The sequence below is a fragment of the Rhinolophus sinicus genome, chromosome 2 (assembly GCF_057876585.1).
Source record: "Rhinolophus sinicus isolate RSI-liver-muscle chromosome 2, RSI-T2T, whole genome shotgun sequence".
NCBI lineage: Eukaryota > Metazoa > Chordata > Mammalia > Chiroptera > Rhinolophidae > Rhinolophus > Rhinolophus sinicus.
The window spans coordinates 25,131,958-25,155,099 of record NC_142502.1 but is presented as its reverse complement, the minus strand read 5'-3'; the positions used below and the strand labels follow the sequence as shown (position 1 = coordinate 25,155,099).

Here is a 23,142-nt window from a genome sequence, read left to right as displayed (position 1 = left end):
TTCATTTAACATAACCAATCCACCCACACTTTTTTTTCCCCATAACATTTGAAGAGAGTAGGTAGAATGTCCTCACATTCTTGCTCTGTCTGAAGGCACTGCATGGTGGTATTTGACTTATTTCTCTAGCCACTGTGATTCCTATTAACTGGACATTAGATCTTAAGATTCGGGCTAAATATTTTTGGCAAGACTATTTCACAGGTGATGCCAGGAACTTCATATTGACCATGTCATGAGGCTCATGTGGACCCACCCCATTCAGGACGCTACTAGGATCACCGACAATCTGATCCCTGGAGGGGATGTATACGATGGATTGTATAGACACAATCGTTCATATTAATTGTTATTTGTTTACCCTTTATAAAGAAATCAAAATTTCAAAATGGATCTAAAGAAACGATTTCAGAAAGAAAAGTCTGATTATTATAAAAACACAGTAATTCAGACTAATTTGTATGTTTGCAGGGGGCTAAGACAAAGAATGGGAGGAGATATAAATTGCTCCAAATTTGATTAGAGCATTTGAAACAACGTCTTTTTAAATTATATCTTTGAAATATGCCAAATATGTTATTAATTAGTCTTTTTATTATGTACTATTAATTGATGTCATTATTAATTAGACTAGTAATTTATTTAACCTGTTTGTCCTTAAAAGTCCCTTTAATCCTATTATATTACATAAAAATTCACTTCGGGTCAACCTATGTTGATTAGCATAATTTATGATCGAGCAAAATCTAAATTAGTGAGTTTTAACTGTCTTTTAGTTATTAAGGACATACAATTTAAAATGTGTATCATAGTATTTTACAAGTCTAACACTTAGTTCTTGCAGTAACTCATTGTTGTCATATTTTAAGCCTGTGCATGTTTTGCAATTTCAAAAATTTTAAATTAAACTTTATAATGTTTTCAAATTCTTGTTCAACATGTATTATGAATGAGTACTTCTTGGAAAAAAATTAAAGATGTTTCCTTTATAAAGCTATATTAATCACAGTTCCTCAAGCCTTAGAGTGTTGAGCATCCTTCTTCATTTTTTACCTTTTGTAAGATATAATTGACACATAATTGTGTAAGTTTAAGGTATACAATGTGATATATATTGCATGTTACATAATTACCATTTCTTTTTTTGTTTTGAGATCTACTCTCTTATCAGTGTGCTGACTATCTTATTCTACATTTAATTTAAAAATAAGAATGTATTAGGTTGGTGTAAAAGTAATTGCAGTTTTTGCAATTATTTTTAACCCTTTAAACCACAATTATTTTTGCACCAACCTAACAGAATAGGTACATTTTCAAACAGCTATGTCACTGCTCTACCTACACAAGCAAATCAGTGTCAATTCCTGGCATGATCTGGAGGCACCAATAAACTTCACCTTAAGTTCAAGAACAGAGCAATAATACACGTCATTTGTAGATCACTGATACATGAAGAGTTTTGGCTAGTGCAGTTTTAAACTTAACCCTAGCTGAAAATTTTTATTATAATTTCTGAAAAGCACACGTTGGAATGTATTTTCTCTCATTTCATTTGCCAACTGAAAATATTTCAAATAAGACTTTCTGTACTGAATACCAGTGCAACCCAACAGTGACAAGTATTTTATCATTCTTTTAGCCTAGGCCTTTTAAAAAAATACTTAACACTCAAACTTTATTTGCTTTCTAAGATTTCTCAGAATATTACATATGGCTATTTTATAAGCGCTTCCCAAAATGATGTAAAAAATCCCAGGACTCCTTTTTTGGGCAGGAAAATAAAAAACATTCTCCCATTAAATATCTTAAAGAAAAAATTCTTCTACAATTCATAGCTTCATTAAGATCAATTGTTTTTCTTTATGAAAAATATGGCCAAATATTTCTATGCCTGTCGTAATGACTCCTATAGGAGTTGGAAAAGTTCTCTAAAAGAGGGTGATGAGACACTCAAAGAAAGCAAAATCTGATTATCATAGATAGTATTCTAGTATCTAGAATCTTTTAAAAAAATGTTACCAAAGCCAGAACAAAGAAAATCACATAAAATGTGTTCACTAATTTCTTTAAATTCCAAAGAAGGGTCAGCAGATGAGGCAATGTCCGCAGATAAAAGGGACAAAACACATTCTATCCATGGCTACATTTTAGAGATGGTCTCTGAGGACGTCAGTCACTTGCCAAGACGGCCACCTCCTTGACCTGGCGCTCTGGGGACTTGGGGAGGCTCCATCTCCAACACAACTGAAATCATAGGGGCAGGTGTGAAGAAGAAACAGAAACAGAAAATAGCAGAGGTTTTTCTCTTCTTCTTCTTTTTTTTTTAATCTACCAGGAAAGCAAAATCAAGCTAACATAGAAAACATACCTGATGTTCCACAAAACACTACCTTATTTGAGAGTTGGGGGCTGAACGGAGAGCCCATATTTTTAATATTAGTTTGAGCTGGAACAATAAATATTAAGCAGGGTTGTTTTTCAAAACAGGCAACAAAAACTAAAAACTGAATTACATCCCAATATCAGGATTCTGCACCATAGTATGACACACTAAACAAGGGGATATAATAACATAAAAAAATTTTTTAAGGAAGTCAAATGAGAAAGAAAAGGGTCTGTCCATCAATGATTCTTTTTCTTTGTATCAAGATGGGTCCAGTTTCTCAATTTCCACATAAAATATCAAATTGTAATTACCAACTTTCCGGAGCTCAAAAGAAGATTCAAACTGGTGCCCAGCTGCCAGAAGAAGGACCGCATAATTAATTCCTGATTGTAGTGTTGGCTCACTTTCAAATGCCGTTTTGAACCTATATATAAAAAAAATGTACAAGTTTACTTTCTTAATCACGAAACTCTGGGTGTGCAATAGCTCCTGTTTGCATAACTCCAATGCCTGAGCAAGTAAAAATATTCCACTGGCCTTCACCCCAGAATCTAGTGTGCTATTAGAACTGAATGCTTGAGTAACCGCATATCCTCTCCCTCAGCTCCTTTGCATTCCGCCATTTAACTCACCCTTACCATAGCAACCCCAGTCTTTAAAGAAGTCCTCTCTTCAACAGTTTACCAGAAATATGTGTGTGTGTGTGTGAGAGAGAGAGAGACAGAGAGAATATATGTCTAAGCAGTAGAAATTTAAAAATGAGAACCGTGCTCATATTTTTTAAAGTGGTTTTTAAAAAGCCTTAAAAATACACAAAGCAATGAGGAGAATCATCTAGGTAACATACTGAAACAATCCGATCCATAAAAGTGATAATAGAAATGAAATAATGTTAATTGCACTAGAGATTAAGAAAAACAGATTGCGCCTGTGCATACTAATTTTAGCTCAAAGAGAATAAGAACCCTTTTCTGAATATGCATGAAACTGAGTGTCGACCTTTCAAAACACTTCAACATTTGAAAAGACTTCAGTGTTTGCACATCCACTGTATTTTCAAGGTTACACTTCCTAGGATCTATTCAAGGGTTTCCTCACATACATCATTTAACAGGCAACAATATTCAATATCATTTCATTTGGGAGTTTGAAGAAGAAGGAAATTAAAATAAATGCCCTAGTGAGTAAGAAACTACCTGAGACAAACATGAAATGAAATCTTTATTTTAAAAGAATCAGATTGAGGAAAATATAATGACGAAAATACCTAATGAATGACCACTTGATGATACAAAAAAATGTTAATGGGGGGAAAATACATTACAACTTCCAGATAAAGGCATTCCTATTTAAATTGTTAATGGTAAAAATGAGAGGAATAGCAAATGTGGTGGCAGGCACAACAGAATTACAGTATATTCTTGGTTTTTATATATGTTTGAAATTTTCCATAATTTAAAATGATAAGTTAAATTTCAAAACAAAAGAAAAAGTATGTTTCTCTGAATATTGAGGAGCATGTGCCCTTTACAAGGGTCTCACTTTTTAAGTAGAACAAGTACCTCTAAATGGAAACAAAAATCAAATATGTATTAATCTTAACTACTTGGCTCAAACAGTTATGTGTGTGGAATAAGAAAAAAAAATATTTCCAATTGCATAATTGTTGGTGATTAAAAGCATTTTTAATCTCTCCAGAAGTACAGGTGTTTCTCATTTCTAAAATGGAAAAAAACTTGTACGCAGAACACTGATACTCAAAGCTAGTCATATCAAGGACAGACAGGATTTGTAAGTCTTAGACTCACATAAGTCTCAAAGGTCTTTGAGTTCCTTCAGAATCAGGTAGAAGGTTCTAATAAAAAAAGAGTACAAGAGAAGAAAGAAGTTGTACTCTTTCCTTTCTACCAATTCGTAACAACATATGCAATATTTTTTTCAACAAATTCTTTCATTTCTCCTGAAACCAAAGAACATGGAATATTTCTCTTAAAGATACCAAAAGAAAGATGCAAAAAGCAAGACATGACTCAAAGCAATCAACAAATATTGACTAACTGATTCCTAAATATGCCAAAACCAATGAAAAGGAAAAGTTGGGCTTACAACATTTTTTCTGTTACCATAAACAATATATATTTTCAACCAAAATATAAATACCAATAAAATTAATTATTTACATTTCTCTAGGGTTCATAGCACTACATGATAATAGTTGGTTATTGAGGAGAAAGTCTTAACATTTTCTGGAGATTAATAGCATGTAGGTGTATCACAAAAGAAATAAAATCCTGTCATATATTATTAATATACCACCCATAGTAAGTAGGAATTCTCTCACACTGTCAAAGTAAATTAGTACAGTATTTCTTGGCAGAAATTAGCCAATATCTATCAAAATTATAAAATAAAATAAAAAATCTACGAGGTGTGATCAAACAATAGAGTGAATGTTTAAATGAAAAAAATTATTATAGTAAAAAACACATTGCCATTAATCCCCCTCAAAATACTCTCCCTTTCTATGGACACACTTATCCCATCATTCTTGCCACTTTCTGAAGCAGTTCTGGAAGTCCTCTTTCATGAGTATCTTTAGTTGCGCTGTCTTGGCTTCCTTGATATTCTGAATCACTTTGACTTTGGGGAAGAGCCAGAAGTCGCACGGTGCCAGATCCAGTGAATAAGGTGGGTGAGGACACACCATAATGTTTTTATTTGACAGAAATTGCCCTATACATGGAGCATCGTCATGATGAAGGTGATTTACTGCATACGTTAAAACACACCTTCTCTCAACGGTAGCTCACACATGACTAACTACACTGAACAAGTTGAAACTTGTCACACACAGTTACTAAGGTTCAATGTGCCACTTCCCATATTGAAGATTCCTGCCTTTCCATTGGATGGCCCTCAGCAGCAGCATTCACCATATTTTGTGATCACAACGGGAAAGGCTCTATGTCACACATCACTTCTGGTATGGCAATTTCTGTTAAATAGAAACATTATGGTGTGTCCTCATCCACTTTATTCACTGGATCTGGCACCGTGTGACTTCTGGCTCTTCCCCAAAGTCAAAATGATCATGAAAGGAAAGAATTTTGAATTGATTCAGGACATGGAGGCAGCCACAACAGTGCAACTAAAGACACTCAGGAAAGAGGACTTCCAGAACTACTTTAGAAAGTGGCAAGAATGATGGGATAAGTATGTTCAAGGCAAGGGGAGTATTTTGAAGGGGATTAATGGCTATGTGTCTTTTATTGTAATTTTTTTAATTTAAACATTCACTGAATTTCCTGATCACACCTCATATGCAAACCTGTCCACAGAACAATTACACATCTATGAATTTATACTAAGAAAAAGTATTATTTATATAATCAGAAATTTAGTTACAAGGGTATTTGTTGAAAGATGAAAAAGTACTCTAAATTTCCAACAATATTATAAAGTATAATACGGAATAAAATGTATTATAAATGTTGGAAAGCTATGTAGCCATTTAAATTGCAGAAGAATATTCAATGTTAGGGGGGAAACTTTTGTTTCCAAGCAAGATGTAATAGTCTACTTGGAAGCCATTGCTCCTGCTACATGTCGTAAAAAGGATACATATCAAAAATGCATTTTTATAGACACTAGAGATCTATTAAAGCAGCAACAACAACAAAAATCATTACAATAAAACTCCAGACAGGGAAGTGCCCTTCCAATACGAGCTGACTGTTTTTGTCTGCTATGGAGGCATTTGTTGATTCTCACCATACGGTTGAGCTTAGGTTTGGCACAGGCAGAGCAACTCTACCTATGTGAAATCCTACCAGGGAAAAGAGAAACTAGAGGATTTCCTGATAGTTTCGTGGGCTGGCATCACAGAGTGAAACCTGGAGGAGCCTCAAAGCTGTGGCCCGTTTTCTCCACAGGACATTTATTGAATGCTGGGCTGTACAGGAGGTTGGGGGATGAGGTAGGGCTGGAGTAGCAAAGTAAAATCTCCTGCAGGCTGGGACTACTTCCGAGTGAAGTGCCACTAGAGGGAGGAGCCTGCAGCAAATACAGGACAGTGTGTTTCTTAAGAAATTTACCAAATTTTAGGGCTATATGATATGAGAGAATAAAGAGTGACACTCAAAATTCCAAAGGGCAGATATGAAATCTTCCACAGTATTTAAGAGATAAAGAGATAGAGACCTACTTGGCTTTTGATCCACAGCTGAGGGGGTGTCAAAGCTGAGAAGAAACGACAAACCTGATATAAACTAGGTCAACTACAACTGAAACCCAGACTCAACTCAACTCAATTGCATTTGCTGAGACAATCAGCTCCTTACCCAATGTGTCTAACAAAGGAAAACGAAAGCCCTCTGTGAGAGAAAAGAAAATCATCTTCAGCCTCATTAATTCTTAAATACACAAATATATGGGATACAATAAAGAATTATGAGAAATGCAAAGAGCCAGGAAAATGTGAGCAAGAGAGTAAAAACAGACAAGAGGGACTGACCCACAGGTAATTGGAAATTGTAGACGAGAACTTTAAAATAATTTTACAAATATGGTAAAGAAAAAGATGGACAAAATGGATGAAAAGATAATTTCAACAGAGAGTTGAATCTAAAACAATTAAATAATCTAGAACTAAAATACACACTACTGAAAATAAGTTTCATTGTATGAATTTAATACTGGACTAGACAGCCTAGAAGATAGATCTGGTGAACTAAAAAAACAGGTCAATAGATATCTAAACTGAAGCCGGAAGAAAGAGAAAAAGAGCGTAAAAACACAACAGAACATAAGAGACATATGGGAAATAGTTAAATGGCCTAACATATGTATTATGATAGTCCCAGAAAGAGAAGAGAGAGAATACAGAATACAAGAAATATGTGAAGATATAATGGCCAAAAATATTCCAAAATTCATGGAAACAGATTTCAGAAGCTCAACAAACCTCAAACAGGATTAAAAAAAAAAAAATCACAGTCTAAATGCTGAAACCAAAGACTAAGAGGAAACTCTTAAAATCAGCCAGAGGCAAGACACATTACCTTCAAAGGAGCAACTGATAGTTGACTTTGCAATACAAACTATGCAAGCTAAAAGATAATGCAATGACATCCTCAGAGCGATAAAAGAAAATAGAAAACATGTAAGGAAGGTGTTTTCAGACAAAACTGGCAGAATTAGTTGCCAGCAGATCGGCAATACAAAAAAATAGTAAAAGTACTTTTTCAGGATAAAGGAAAGTGATTTCAGTTGGAAGCATGGAACCACAGAAAGAGCACCAGAAAGGGTATATATGACTCTATATAAAAGATATTAACTATTTAAAAATTATTGAATATTTAAACTACTCTAAGTCATAAAATATAAATTTAAGGTACACTAGAAAAGTCAAGGATGTAATTTTAGGGAATTACTAAAAGAATCATGTAAAAAGCATTACTGAAGAGCTAACAGAGGATAAAATATAACACTAAATTAATAGATAATGGGGGGATGGAGAACTAATGGAACAAAGAACATAGAAAACAAATAGAAAATAAATAGAAAGACGGTAGACATAACCGCAACTATTAGTTACCACATAAAATGTAAATAACCTACCTCTCTCCTCCTGCCGCCCAAGATACAGAAAGGAAAGGAGTCTCAGTGGAAAAAGGCAGCACTGGTCCCTGCTGTCGTGAAGATGCAGGAGGCCAAGAAGGCGGTAAATCCCGTTTGAAAAGGCCCACGAATTTCGGCATTGGAGAGGACATCCAGCCCAAAAGGGACCTCACCTGTTTTGTGAAATGGCCCCACTACATTCAGCCACAGGGGCTAAGGGCTATTCTCTATCAGCGGTTGAAAGTGCCTCCTGCGATTAACCAGTTCACGCAGGCCTTGGCCTAAGCTGGCCCACAATAACAGACCAGAGACAAAGCAAGAGAAAGAGCAGCGATCACTGGCTCAGGCTGAGAAAAAGGCTGCCGGCAAATGGGATGTCCCCACCAAGAGGGCACCTGTCCTTCCAGCAGCAGTTCATACTGTCACCACTTTGGTGGAGAACAAGAAAGCTCAGCTGGTGGCAACTGCACATGATGGGGATCCCATGGAGCTGGTTGCCCTGTGCCCTAAGATGGGGTTCCCCTACTGCATTATCAAGGGGAAAGCCAGGATGGGGTGTCTAGCCCACAGGAAGACCTGCACTACCATCGTCTTCACATAGTTTAATTCAGAGGACAAGGGAGCTCTGGCTAAGCTGGTGGAAGCTGTCCAGACCAATGACAATGACAGGTAAGATGAGATTTACCATCACTGGGGAGGTAACATCCTGGGCCCATAATCCATGGCCTGCAATGCCAAGATGGAAAAGACGAAAGCTAAAAAACTGGCCACCAAACTGTGCTCAGTGCACACTGGTGAGTTTTCTGTACATAAAATAAAAATTCTCCTTCAGCTAGTGTTGATGGGGGATTTGAGGTTGAAGGTGATTTGTCTTATTGCGAGTAGAAATTCATACATACATACATTTAAATAAATAAATACATGTTAATGATCTAAACACTCTAAGAAAGATATTTGTCAAATTAGATTTAATAACAACAGTGGAAGGAAGAAAAGAAGGAAGGAAGGAAGGAAGGAAGGAAGGAAGGAAGGAAGGAAGGAAGGAAGGAAGGAAGGAAGGAAAAGACTCAATTACATTCACTTAAAAGACACGTTTTTAAATACAAGGACACAGGTAGGTTGAAATGATGTGTAAAGATGTATCACTCAAATACTAATCAAAAGTAATCTGTTGTGATTATATATTAATATCAGACAAAACTAACTTTAAGGCAAAAATTATTACAAGAAATAAGGAGGAATATTTCATAACGATAAAAGGGTCAACTTAAAGGATCTATAGGATTTATAATCCTAAATGTACCTACTAACATGGCTTCAAATATATAAAGCAAAAACTGAGAAAACTACTAAAATAATAGACAAATGTGCCTTCATAGCTGGAGATTTTAAAACACTTCTCTCAGTGATGAGCCAACAGGCAGACAAAAAATAGCAGTGAGGACATGGAAGATTTGAATAATATGATTAATCAAGTTAATCTAACTGACTCACATGGAACACTACACCCAACAACTATGGACCATATATTAGGCCATAAAGCACTTCTCAACAAATAACAAAGGACTAAAATAATGCAGAGTGTGTTCTCTTCCCACGATAGAATTAATTTAGAGAATAATATATATATGTTGGGATATTGGGCAATCCTCTTCTGAATAACCCAGGGGTCAAAGAAAAAGTCACTCTGAAAATTAAAAAGAATTTGAGCTGAACAATATTGAATTCAGTTCAATATACTGAAATTTCTGGGATGCGGAACAATTTATGCCTTTAAATGCATATGCTGGAAAAGGAGCAAGATTGAAAAATCAATGTCTTAAATTTCCATCTAGAAAAATAATAGCAGATTCCTCAAACATAATAGAAAGGAGGATATAATAAATGAAAGAGCAGAAATCAATGAAGTAGAAAGTAGATGTGCAATTGTATAGAGCATTAATTACGAACACAAAATGGACTCTAATAGTTATGTCAGTCACAAAGTGACAGTCATGCCAGAGCTCATCGCTCGGGCCACAACTGATGAGCTAACAGCCGCACCTGCACTCATCACAGACAGAGCACCCGAAGCCTCGCCTCTGACAGTCTCGCCCGCCAGGCTTGACACCTGATGATTCGCACCCCAGTGCCATAGGGACTCTGACTGAACTCTGGACTCTCTCGCTCATCCTTCTTTCTCTCATCCTGCTGTTATAAGACTTTGTTTGCCTTGCAGAATTCTATTGCTTACAAACCTGTGTGACCCTCTTGTGTGAAACCACTTTACCTCGACTATTGGAGGCTATCCTCTGCCCGGAACCTTAGTGAATGCCCGTGGTAAACTGAGTCAGTAGGACTAGATCCATGGCTGTATTACAATAAAGTCTGACATTGTGGAAAGATACAAACATGTGTGAGACTGTTACTTTGATAGTCGCGTCCTGCTCATGACAGCAATAAAGAATATCAGCAGTGCCAAAAGTTAGTTCTGCAATAAAATTTATAAATTTGATAAACTCCTAGGCAGCTGAATGGGGGGTGGGGAAGAGGGGAAAGTGAATGAAAGAGAGAGAATACAAATTAAAAGATCTACTAGCACCTAGAAAAGCAAAAGGATATTCAGAACAACTTTATGCCAATAAATATGGAAACTTAGGTGAAATGGAAAAATTTCATGAAAATCACATATTAGCGTGACACAAGGAAAAAAATGGAAACTCTGGTTGTGGGGACAGAGCCAGGAGAGCAGTTTTCAGGCTCTTGACCTCACGTGGAAAGGTGCTGGCTTGGGTAGTAGATGGCCATCAGTTGTGACCAGTTGACCATCAGCTGTAACCAGTTAGCCATTAGCCACTAATATAACTGCCATGGCTACGCTAGGGGGTTGGTTGGCTGGCAGAGAAGCAGGCGGGATATTGTGGATCATGTGGCTCCTGCTTCCTGTGTCTCCAACCCAACCACCATCAAGAATATAGTGGTATGACTCCCTTATCTATGACTCCATTGGTGTTCCTTTTTGGCCTCACCATATCCTGCGTTCTTGTGTAGGGAGCGGGAGCTGAGACCCTGCATTACACTGGTTCTATATCTATTACAGAATTCATAACTATGAAATTTTGTCATCTATCTCCCCTAATAGAACGTAAGGTTCCTGAGAGCAGGAAACTTGTCAGTCTTGTTGACCACTGAATCTGTAGTGTCTGAATCATCAGACTACCTGACACATTGCAGGTGATTACAAAATATTTTCTGAATGAAGAATGCATCCACTTCTTACCAAGAACTGGGCTGAGACAAGTGATAAATACTGTGGTTCATATCGGATAAAAGTAATGTATTCACTTCTTTCAGTAGTCTAAATCGTGACCTTGATAAAACCATGATCGAAAAACCACATCCTTAGACCACATTAAATGAGTGAATTGCATATCACCTTCACCACATTTCAATGTTATTGGAATTCACCCCTTGATAAAAATATTGATGACACTGTTTATATAGCTTATATAAAGCTTATATTGTTGCCTACATAAGGTCTGACATAAGAATTTAATTTACTGCTAGGGAGCGTTTAGTTTCCTCTGAAGAACTGGTATATGATCTTTTTTTCATGCAACCACTAAAAAGTTTATTGGCTTGAAGCTCAGATATACTGAGCATGTTAATCCTTATTGGTTGATCCTTTATTTGTATTCTATGGGTTCTTTGGTGCTAATTTTCCATATATATTTTATCATGTCATTGTACATTTTTTTAAGATTCAAACTTGATAAAAATTATATATAGCTGTTAATGAAACCATCCATTTTGGCTGAGGATGATGTATCAGACATTTTTGGGCAAGCGTGCCATAGTATTAAACAACAGCAAACCCCAGTGGCATGCAACACTGCTCATGCCATGTTTCTCTGTTAGTTGGCTCAGCTCTCCTCCACATTGTTTTCCCTCTGGAACCCGGCCTGAAGGAGCAGCTTCCTCTGGGAAATAGCTAAGGAAAAGTATACGTGGCACAACCACAACACAGCTCTTAAATTTCTCTTGATAGTGAGTGTTATCAACATGTGGTTGTGCCATTGTGCCATGAGAAACATACCCAAACTTGGTGTCATGGGGTGGGAATGAATAATCTTCCTACAAACAGGGGCAGTGTATTTCCAACAATAATACAATATAGCACAGATGATAGTCTCTGACAAAGAGTTGTGATGAACACCAAATGGTAAAAGAAACAATCATTGTAGCTGCCTCTCATGATAGAGCACCTACCAGGTATGAGGCATTATACTTGCACCTCCAGGAATAATTTTTCCAACAGCTCTTTAATGTAGGGAGGATTTGCTCAAATTTACTGATCGGGAAACTGAAGGATGGAAATATTAAGTCATGCAGTTTAGAAATGATCCAGTGGGAATTTTGCCCAGTTTTCTGGATTCCAAGGCCTGAGCCCTCTTCCCTGTATCACTTTGCCTACCCTTTGGTGTATGTTTAAAAAAAAAATATATATATATATATATATATAAAAAAAAAAAAAAAATATATATATATATATATATATACACACACACACACACACACACACACACACACACACACACACATATATATTTTAGTTCCTTTTTATTACTTTCTGGGGTTTTTGTTGTTGCTGCTTAGTAAAAAAGAATTGAGTGAAAAAGGAAAAAAATAACAAGAAATAAAAGCATAGAGAATTGCTTTTATATAAAGGGTAAAGTTTGTAGTCCATATACCACAGAAATAGGTATTGATGAATTCTTGGAAAGAATGGTGTTTGTTACAAAATGCATTCACTCAATTGTATTAGACTGAAGACTAATATTTGCAAAAGACTGCATGGCAATACTGCTGAAAGCACCCAAAAAAATGCACCAAAGAAGACATTTTATGTCGTTGAAAACTTCAAGATTATCTTGCAAGAGGATAAATGAACAAAAACAACATGATGTCCTTACATGATGACATCTATAAACAATGATTAATAACATAAGACTATATATAAAGATAGAGAAATAAAATGATCAGACATGAGTAAAGCTAAATTAAAGAAGACTTCATGAAGGAAACAAATCTTAAAGACGGAACCAGATAGTCACATCTTAAGAGAAATCTAGTGACTTTATTTGAGTAACTGTATGAAGTTACTTCTACTATTGTTGAGTTTTTTCTATTTTAAATACTAAATATTTGTAGAAAAAGGGTAAGTAATTTGTATTCTTTGATTCACCATTAGATTGAAAAGATGTAAGCTTCTCGTTTAAGCTTTCAAAGCAACAGATTTTGTCCAAGGGTTGCCTTATTATTAGCAGTCTACTTGTCACCTAATTGCAAGCTAGCTCTAAAAGAGGTTTTCTGCCTGAAACTAATTTAAATATATATATACATATATATATGTATATATATATATATATATATATACACACACACAAACAAACAAATAAACAAATAAAATGAGATAAGTACTTGATTATGAAGTGAGGGATGAAGTCTTTATAATAAAGACTTAGGTCATTTTTTGCAGCTGCACTAAAGATGTTCAACAAAGTCAGTAATAAAGGAAATATTCTTGAATTGGTTAGTTCTAAAAACATCTACTTTCCATCAAAGAAGAAACTAAGCTCAAGTCGAGTTCTTTCTATTTAGCTGTAATTTTTCATTTTTTGTGATTTAACAGCTGTGATTTTTTCTGTGAGACATACAAGTAATTAAATTAGAATTTCATGGTGCTTTACATCTCTAGGGATATTTCTGAAATTATCACTCATAAAATAACCCCGAGGCAAAGCAGGACAACATGAGAAGAAAATTAGTGCCAGATCATTCTGTTGATTTCATCTGGAGATGGCAGTGGGCAGGGGTGGGGTGGGGTGAGGTGGGGTGAGGTGGGGTGGGGGGGTTTTGTTCAATTCCAAGTACTTATTTATATATATTCCTTATTATAATAGAAAAATCAGAAAGAAAATGAAAGAACCCCAAATTCTATTTATCTTATTCCAGTTCTATTACTGAGAATACTCCCCCCAAAAAAATCATGCTATTTTTATAATCTGTTTCTTTAATTTAGTATATTATGATGCATATTACTATTTAAAAAGATATTTTTTAACCACAATTTTTTCTGAGTATATACACAAAAGAACTGAAAGCAGGGAACTCAAACAAATATTTGTACACCAATGTTCATAGCAGCATTATTCACAATAGCCACAAGGTAGAAACAACCCAAATGTCCATTGATGGATGAATGTATAAACAAAATCTGATGTATAAATACAAGAATTCAGCCATAAAGAAGGAAATTCTGACACATGCTACAGCATGGATGAACCTTGAGAACATCGTGCTATGTAAAATAAGCCAGTCACAAAAAAGACAAATACCGTATAATTCCACTTAAGTACTTAGAATAGCCAAATTCATAGAGACAGAAAATAAAATGGTGGTTGCCCGGGGCTGGGAGGAGGGAAGAATAGGAAATTGCTTAATAAGTATAGGGTTTGAGTTTTGCAAGGTGAGAAAAGTTGTGGATGGACAGTGATGGTAGTACAACAGTGCAAATGTACTTAATGTCACTGAATTGCACACTTAAACACAATTAAAATGGTTGTTTTATGTTGTGTATATTTTTACCATCAACCCCCTCCAATTCTGAATGAATGATAGTCCGTCACATGGGGATGTCATCCTTCATTTAACATTTTCCCTACTGTTGCACATTCAAAAAAGTTTTAGTTCTTCCAAGTTTTAGTTACCATATAATTCAGTGTAGTGAACATTGTTGTAAACATATCTGTTTCTATAGTGCTGTTTCTTTGGGATGGTTTCCAAAGGACATAACAGGATTAAAGAATATGAATTATTTCAAAGCTCTTGATGCATAATGCCAAATTGCTTTCCAGAAAGGTCTTACCAGGTCACATTCCCAAGGGGAGGTTAGGCGAGACACTTTGACATCACATCCATCCATGCCAAAGTAAAGTGTTCTCATCCCTTTTGGTCTTTGCCAATTGATCACAACAAAAAAAGCACAGCTCCGGATTTTAACGTGCACTTAATGGATTGCTTCTGAGAAGGAATGGTTTTCATGTGTTTATGACCAATTTAAACTTACCGTTCCAATCACTACCGGTTCTCTCAAATGAAAATGCAAAACACGTATTCTAAGAAGGTTGGGAAGATGGGAGGAGACACTTTTAGAGTGCTCTAAATGGGAGCTAAAGGTGGGGCCAGGGTTTTAAATTGAATCAAATATTTAAAGATATGAAGAACAGTAAAGATTTAGGAGGAAAGGTGTGACAACAAAATATGGGAGGAATCTAAACATTTAATAAAAAAGGGAGCAGCCATATTATCACTTATGATTAATCTATTCAATAAAATGGATCCACTGAGCAGAATCTCCAGGGGTGAAAAACAGTATTGTAGAAAAACTCCTCAAGCAGTTCTAATGTTCAGCCGGGCTTAGAAATGATGGCTTTAGTTCACCGGGTAAAATCACTTTTATTCTTCCATATTCTCCTTCCTTTCATCATAATGCCTGGCAAACACCTAGTTCTCTCACTCATCCCTCTGACAACTAGGTTACATAAAGCAAGCCTTAGGAGCCCTCGTTAGGTGCTCAGTACTTGTAAGCCACTAGAAAACTTCACAGTGACATTAAATAATTACCATTCTTGGACTTCGACTTGGTCATGCCGTAACAGAGCTTCATCCAATCTATCATCTGCTGAATGTCGGTATTAAATCAAGGTCAAGGCATCAGACCGATATACCAGGGTGTTTGTTTACAAGGCAACCGTGGGCACACTGTGTGTTTTGCCCAAGTCTCCAGGTCACCCTGGAACTGCTAGTCCCTTAGGAGCCATCTACATCTGCACGCCAATGAGCTGGGTGTCATGCTGAGTTACTAAGAACCCTTCAGACTTTGTGTACTAAAAATAAAAATCATTCCCAATTGGGAAACTCACCTAATAGACACAAAAAGGACTAAACAAAAATAATGTCAATAGAAGGATGGTGAGATAAAACTCTGGGGGGTAAGGAGAGCAATGGAAACAGAGATAACAGAGAAAGATATCTTGAAGCCAAGAAAAAGGAAAAAGGGCTAATCTGGCAAACGGAAAATAGATGTTGGTCTTTATTTGTAGTTTGATTGGTTTGTTACATAACTCTTCCAAAGTAAAGCCAACCCCATTAATATTATAAAAACTAAATTGTTATTAGGCACACATTACTGTTTGAACAGCACTGTCACTGACGTAAAAGAAAATTAGTTGATAAGGCTAGGCTGTCTGTTCTTTCCCAAGTTACTATGGAAAAATGAACACATTAATGCTAAAAACAGACTTACGCTTTTAATTTCCGGGCTATGGATCTTTTTTTGGCATTACACCAGGAGAGACAAGATTACGCTAATACAAGCACGTAATTTCCTTTCAAAATTCTGAAAATGACTTCATATCTCCCCTTAAGAATGAGACTACCATCATTTTTAAAACCAAATATGATTGTAAGCAGACACCACCTATCCCATGTGATACCATGACAGCCATGAAATTCAAACGAAGCCTGTGGAAAAAGGATACAGACTCTATAACTTTTCCCTCATTAGCTAACATGTGCGGCTAGATCCAGAAAGAGAAAGAAAACTCTTAGGAATGTTTGAGGAAAGGGGAAATTTAATCTAGTTCATGTCCATTTTGAACATGGATAAATAGAACAATCTCTAAGGAAATACAAAATATTTTCATGTACGTATTATATACCAAGAATGTAACAACAAATGCCTACTCTGCTAGGACTTCGATATACGTTGCTTCATTTAAATCTTTACAACAGAACATTCATTCCTCCTAAAGCGATCAGTCTAAGCCAATTGTAATCATCTCGTCCTTCTTGATTTGTGCGGTATTGGGCTGATGATGAAACCTTAGAAGCATAAAGACATGAAAGGAAAGTCAGGGGTAGGTTTTTATGAGTGTGTTTTCTCAGTCCTAAGAAACAAATACAGAAAAGATGGTGTCCTTTTCACTCCAGACCTTGGTGTAGCTACACTTGATTGATGCCTGGAATGGCTGCAACCACCTTGCAACCCTAAGAAGGCCAGCCTGAGGGCAGAGCACCCACAGCAATAATGAGGCAATGGAACTGGCCTGACATTTTAAAGCTGCTGACTCAACCTGTGCCAGGCCCAGCCCTATTTCTGGATTTCATGTCTTAGAAGTTACCTTTTCTTACTGTTTAAGCCCTTTGGAGTAAAGTGTTCTGCTACTTGCAGGATCCTAAGAGCATGTTAACTCATCTAGGTAGGTATTATTATTATTTTTTTTAAATAAGAAAACAGAATTTCCTACAGGTTAAGTAATTTGCCTAAGATTACACTGTCTCCAAGTATTGAGTCAACTTTTATCTTATGTCAATTTTCCTAAAGTCCATGCCTCTTCAACAAAACAGTAAAGACATTCCTGGAAATGTCTGACCCTGGAATGTAGTAAAGACAACACTGGATCTCAGAAAACTAGATTTGAAATTTTATCAGTCACAGGACATCAAGAAATTCTCTTAAGTTCTTTGAGTTTCAATTGCCTCAGCTGTAAAATGGGAAGAAAGATATCCCCCTTGCCTACTTTACAAGGCCCTTATAACGCTTCCAATAGTTAATAACATATAAAAACCTTGTGTAAACTCTAAGGTTTAAGGGATTATTATTTCTACCTATTGAACAAATACTGCATATAACAAAATGTTCTAAGAAAGTCATACTGCATATAAATTCAGCATAACCATTTTGTGGTTATTTCTTTGTTAGATTAGGTTAAAAAAATGTGGAGATCAACTTGGCAATAAACTTTCCACGTCCCTCAAAGTTATGGACCATAATATTCCCTTGGGTCGTTCCAGTTAAGACTGTCACTTCAGAAACTCTGTGGCCTTTTTTTAGGATGTAAGTCTAGACTCTTGGGTCACAATATTTCATACTTTGAAAGCTGGATATCCTCCCAGCTTCTCTCTCTCCTCTTGCTTTTTCCTATAGCTGCCCCAAATATCCTCTAAACATCACTTGTGACAGGCAGCACTGCTGCTTTCTTTAACTTATATTTAACTGTGTATGGAATTGCTATGGTAGAAAGCTACAGTGTTTTAACAACTAAAAGCTAAACTCAGTTTCATTACCTACAGATCACAAAGGCATTTTTCACACCGTAACTTGGATTATAGAAATTTAAATACAGAAAAAATAGAATTATTTTAGCCATCCACAAGAGCTTCAATGAACAAAAATAACTAAGGAAGTGACAAGGGAAAGCATTCAATGTTAGAGAACTACTCTTTTTTTTAATGCTTGAATCAGCAGGATGTATTTATTCAAACCACTCACCCTCTGTCCCCGGTAAGATTCAACAACCGCAGTTTGTTTCTAACATCATACCACAATTCTGCAAACTTCATAAATTCTAAACCATAAACTTTTTTCTTATTTTCTATTTTTGCATTCTGAGCCCCCAAGTACACCTCTCAGAAGATAGACCTGCATTACAGGGTCACCCTAGAAGTAAAAGGGTACTTTGGTACCGTACCTGTACCAGATGCAATGTGCAGTGTATAAAACTTTCTCCCTCTAATGTGAAGCAGAAACATCTCACTCTGTAAAGATGTTGGAAAGGGAAACTGCAAGAAACAGTTCTAAGGCCATTGTAGTCACAACTGCCTAGGGGCTCTTTTCCTACTAGGTTAAAGATCTTATCCTTAAACTTTCCACGGTCAGTAGATCACTGTCTATTCAAACCAACAAAAAATGATTCAGGCCATGGAATGTGTCCATGGAAAGAAGCCTGAGGGACTGACGACTGGCCACAACATCACATTCCTTATCCCAGCGCCAGCATTTGACAAGTGAAAACTCAGAGGATATGGTTCAGAAACATCAGTTGAAACATCCCTTTGAGATCCATGACACAGGAAATGCGGAATCCTGGGTAAGTCTGGCTAGATGCCTAATAACCTCAGTGACACCCATTGTGTCAGCACCTTGACAACACGCTTTGAGTTCTCAGCTTTAACAGAAAAGGAGGTTAGGGACGATGCCAACTCACCAACTCGAATGAGCGTGTTTGCAGTACTGTGGGAGTTGGATCAAAATACTGACAAATACCGAAGGAGCTTCACAATTGTGAGGGCATGAAAAAACACTCATCTTCAAATGGGGGGGAAAACCTTCTTAGCAACCCTTAGGGCAAATGGATATAATGCTGATAATGGCAGGTTATGGATAGGTAATCAAATTAATCAGTGACTGACACACAAGATCAACTTCCTAAAGACCCTCCCATTAAAAGGCTTTGAGCTCTAACAGCCTTCCCTGTTCTTACTAGAAAATTAGTGGATAGCTTTTTAAGCTATAAAAATTCTGACATCTTCAATTTGACCAGAAGACCTTGAACACAAAGCTCCTTTGAGAGACAATTAAAGCTCCTCTGCTAAATGGGTACCATAAAAAAGGAGCCAGAATCTGGAAGCATAGAAAGTTAAAACAAATACACAACCAGAAAATACTCTGGTCCTGACTGAATTGCACTTTATGTGACCTTGAAAGCTCTCAGTAGTCTAAATTGTTTGGTTTTTCAAGTGGGAAAACATTTCTATTTTATTCCTGTGCATGATGCTCGTAGAAGATGTTTTCCATTTAAACTCACTGACCGTGAAAATCAGGACTTTAAAGATTACCTATGCATTTCATTATCACCACCATATCCATTACTGGCATAATGCTTCCAAATTTCAGATTCTAACCCTTCTACAATTAAGAATTTTCTTAAAGTGTAAATCTTCCAGTAAGAGAAAGGCTGCATAGTTGCATTCCTCTTTTGTAACAGAAAAAACAAAAAGAAACAAATAAAAAAACTTGGTTAAGAGAAACTGTAAAACTCTCTGGAATTTAGTGAAAATTCATAATACAAATTTAAAAATCTAAACTGAAGCTTTCCATGAAGATCTAGGTCATCATTGTTCCCAAGTTTTCCTCCCTGGTTATAATCCATTATCACCATTTCAGTCCCCTGTTGAACGGCTAAAATGATATCAGACTGAGGAAGTTGAGATTTCTGTTCCACAACTTAAAAAATTTTACAGCTATCATTGAGGAACTCCTGAACTACGTCAACCTCCTTTAATACACATTTTTTTTAAATCGGGTATAATTTAGGTGTGTTTTAGGAATACTAAGAAATACAAAAGAATAATATAAACAACAACTCTATATACCCATCACTCAGCTTAAGAAATAAAATGTTTTAAATATTCTTGCATGTGAATCTCTCCATGATCCCTTTCCACTCCTTCCCCACTAATAACCATTATACTGAACTGGGAATTCATAATGTGCATTCATGCATTTACACTTCTCTTAGCTGTGTATGATTGTTTTTAAAGCTTCTGTCAACTCTATGTATCCTTCTGCCATTTGCTCATTTTGCTCAACTTTATTTTTAGATTTTCTCTTTTTTAATTGACACTCTTATAAACTTCAAGAGTTTCTCTAGGGTATATAACTAGGAGTAGATCTGCTAGATCTAGGGTAGGTTAGCTGTCAACTTTCCTTGAAAATGACAAAATCTCTAAGTGGTCATAAAAATTTCTACCACAATCATGAGAAGAGGTTCAAACTCCAAAGTCTATCTCTCCTGCATTGGGCAGCTGCTGAAATCTCTGTTCAGCTCTTTTAGTCTTCGAGCCTCTATTTTCCACCTGGGGTCCGCCAAGTTTTACCCCACACATGCACAGTCAGGGGTCAGCCAAGAACTGAAGGGGAATTTATATACAGATTTTGAGGTGCTCTCTCTATGGCTCCTTCCTTTAGAGGATATCCCACTCAATTTCCAGGCACTCTGGCAGCCTCAAACTGACTCCTCAGACCAGTAACGCTGATTTTCTTCTTGAGTTCTATCTGCCCTGTGCCCTCCAGTGCAGGGAGTGCCCCACGGGAAAAGCTGTTTAATATGGATCTTACCCAATGTAGTCCCCTTCATCCAAGGATCAAAACCTCTCTAGTTCATGACTACTTTTAGTCACTCTTTGGTGCTTTCAAACTTTTAAGTGTTTTTTCCAACATTTCTCCTTGTTATTGGAAAGAGTGTCAGTGCAATAGAATCCACTCTGCCGTTACCAAAAGCCAGAACCTTGATGAGTGGAAGCAAACTTTAATGCACTCCAGTTTCCCAATCTTTTCTTTTTATGGTTTATGGTATTTCTAAGCCTTCTTTAAGACATTCTTTCTTAAGTCACAAATACAGTTTGTATATTTTATTCTAAAAGATTTTTTTTTCATATTTTGGTCTTTAATTCACTTGAATTTCATTTTTTGTGCAGAGTTTAAAATAGGCATCCAATTTTACTTTTACAAGCAGGTAAGTCAATTTTCCCAGTGCCATTCCTTAAGAGTCTGTCTTTTCCTGGCCCATGGTTTCCCTACTCTGTCATAGTCTCGTCTCATATTTATCTCAGTCTGTTCTGGGCTCCCTTCTTTCCAGTGTTTTGTTTTTCTATGTCTATATTCATACTGCAATATCTTAATTATTATATCTTTATAGTAAGTCTTGTTATCTGCTAGAGCGAGTCCTCCCACCTTGTTCTCCAAAATTACTTTGTCTATTTTTGGCCCATTATTTTTCAAATAAATTTTAGAATCCATTTGTCAAATGATATGAAAAGCCCTGCTGAGAAGAATTTCCATCTTAAAAATATCAAGTTTTCTCACCCACAAACATGGTGTGTTTTTCCATTCATTCAGGTCTTCTTTCATGTCTTTCTATAAAATTTTATAAATTATACCCAAAATATTTTTGTTACTATATTATATCTAAAATATCTATTTAAAATTATGTTTTATTAAATTATCTTTTCATCCAATTTACCCCAATTTACTGTCATATTAAATGAATTTCATCAAAATAGTTTACTAAGCTATAAATTCTAAGATTTATTTAATACTTTAATAAGCAATCTAAATAATAACAATTTAACACTCTAATTTACAAACAATTTTTTTCTGTCGTGGGTTTCTCAAGTAAGTATCTTATCCTATACACTCACCAAAAAGCTCCATGGTCTCTACTTTCAGTGTCCATGAAATTAGAGTCCAAAAACGTATCTTTGTAGATTCGACCAACTAGGCAATACATATCTGAAGCAACTTGCCCTTCACTTTGCACCAGGGGAATCATAATATCAAGAGCTTTTGCTCTATCTCCAGGGAGATTTCTCCTAAGGTAGGGGAAGAAAACATCCTTGTTTCAATATGGATTACAGAGACAATATAGGTCAATTACCCTTTTAAATCTCTATTTAGCATATTGATTCACATTATGAAGTTTGGCAGAATAAAAACAACAATTAGATTTTTAGAGTCCTCTGTAAACCTCTGTCATAAGCCTTTCTGGTTTTGATCCTATTGCACGTCTCCTGGGTTTAACAAGGTCTCTTTTGAGGTGTTTTTTTTTGTTGTTTTTTTTTCTGATAATGGTGATGGACTTGTACTTATCCAACCATAGAACTTCAATTTCCCTGCAGTCTATATCCACGTTCAAGTTGGTGGAGTGAGATTAGGTGACCTCGAACGGGGCAGTCAACTAATCTAAATAGGGACAGAACTCTGACATTATTTAATGACTTTTGCTCCAAAACACTGAACAAACTAATTCATAGATGATACCAACAAACCAACTTTAACCCGTCACCTAATTTCTATGTGTGACCAATTGTCTAAGGAAGCTGTTTTATGAAGCTCATTTTAAAATAGCAAGTATATATAGACGATGCTTAAAACCAGATGAAAATTCTCTTAAGAGTTATTTCATAGACCCTGAAAACATTATGCTAAGTAAAAGACTGCATATTGTATGACTCTATTTGAAATGTCCAGTATAGGCAAATCTATAGAGATCAGAAGTAGATTAGTAGTTGTCTAGGTCTGTGGGGAGCGGGGCGGGGGAGGAAGGGGACCGCTAATGGTAGGGGTTTCTTTTGGGGTGATGAAAATGTTCTAAAATGTATTGTGTTCATGGTCACACAACTCTGTTCATATATTTAAATACCACTGAATTGTACAACTGAAATGGGTGAATTACATGGAATATGAATATTTC

The 23,142-nt window shown here is 36.1% G+C and overlaps 1 protein-coding gene and 1 pseudogene across 4 annotated transcripts in view; one reads left to right on the top strand and one right to left on the bottom strand.

Moving 5' to 3' along the window:
• MAP3K5 (mitogen-activated protein kinase kinase kinase 5) overlaps positions 1 to 23,142 on the bottom strand; it is a 180,886-nt gene that overhangs the window by 75,967 nt on the left and 81,777 nt on the right. For all 4 annotated transcript variants that reach the window (XM_019732726.3, XM_074333624.2, XM_019732727.3 and 1 more), the window contains 2 exons: positions 22,091 to 22,261; positions 2,698 to 2,810 (listed from right to left, as the gene is read on the bottom strand). In XM_019732726.3, coding sequence (XP_019588285.1) covers positions 2,698 to 2,810; positions 22,091 to 22,261 — 284 coding nt within the window. The remainder of the gene's footprint in view (positions 1 to 2,697; positions 2,811 to 22,090; positions 22,262 to 23,142) is intronic.
• On the top strand, positions 5,142 to 10,119 carry LOC109447936 (large ribosomal subunit protein eL8-like; annotated as a pseudogene).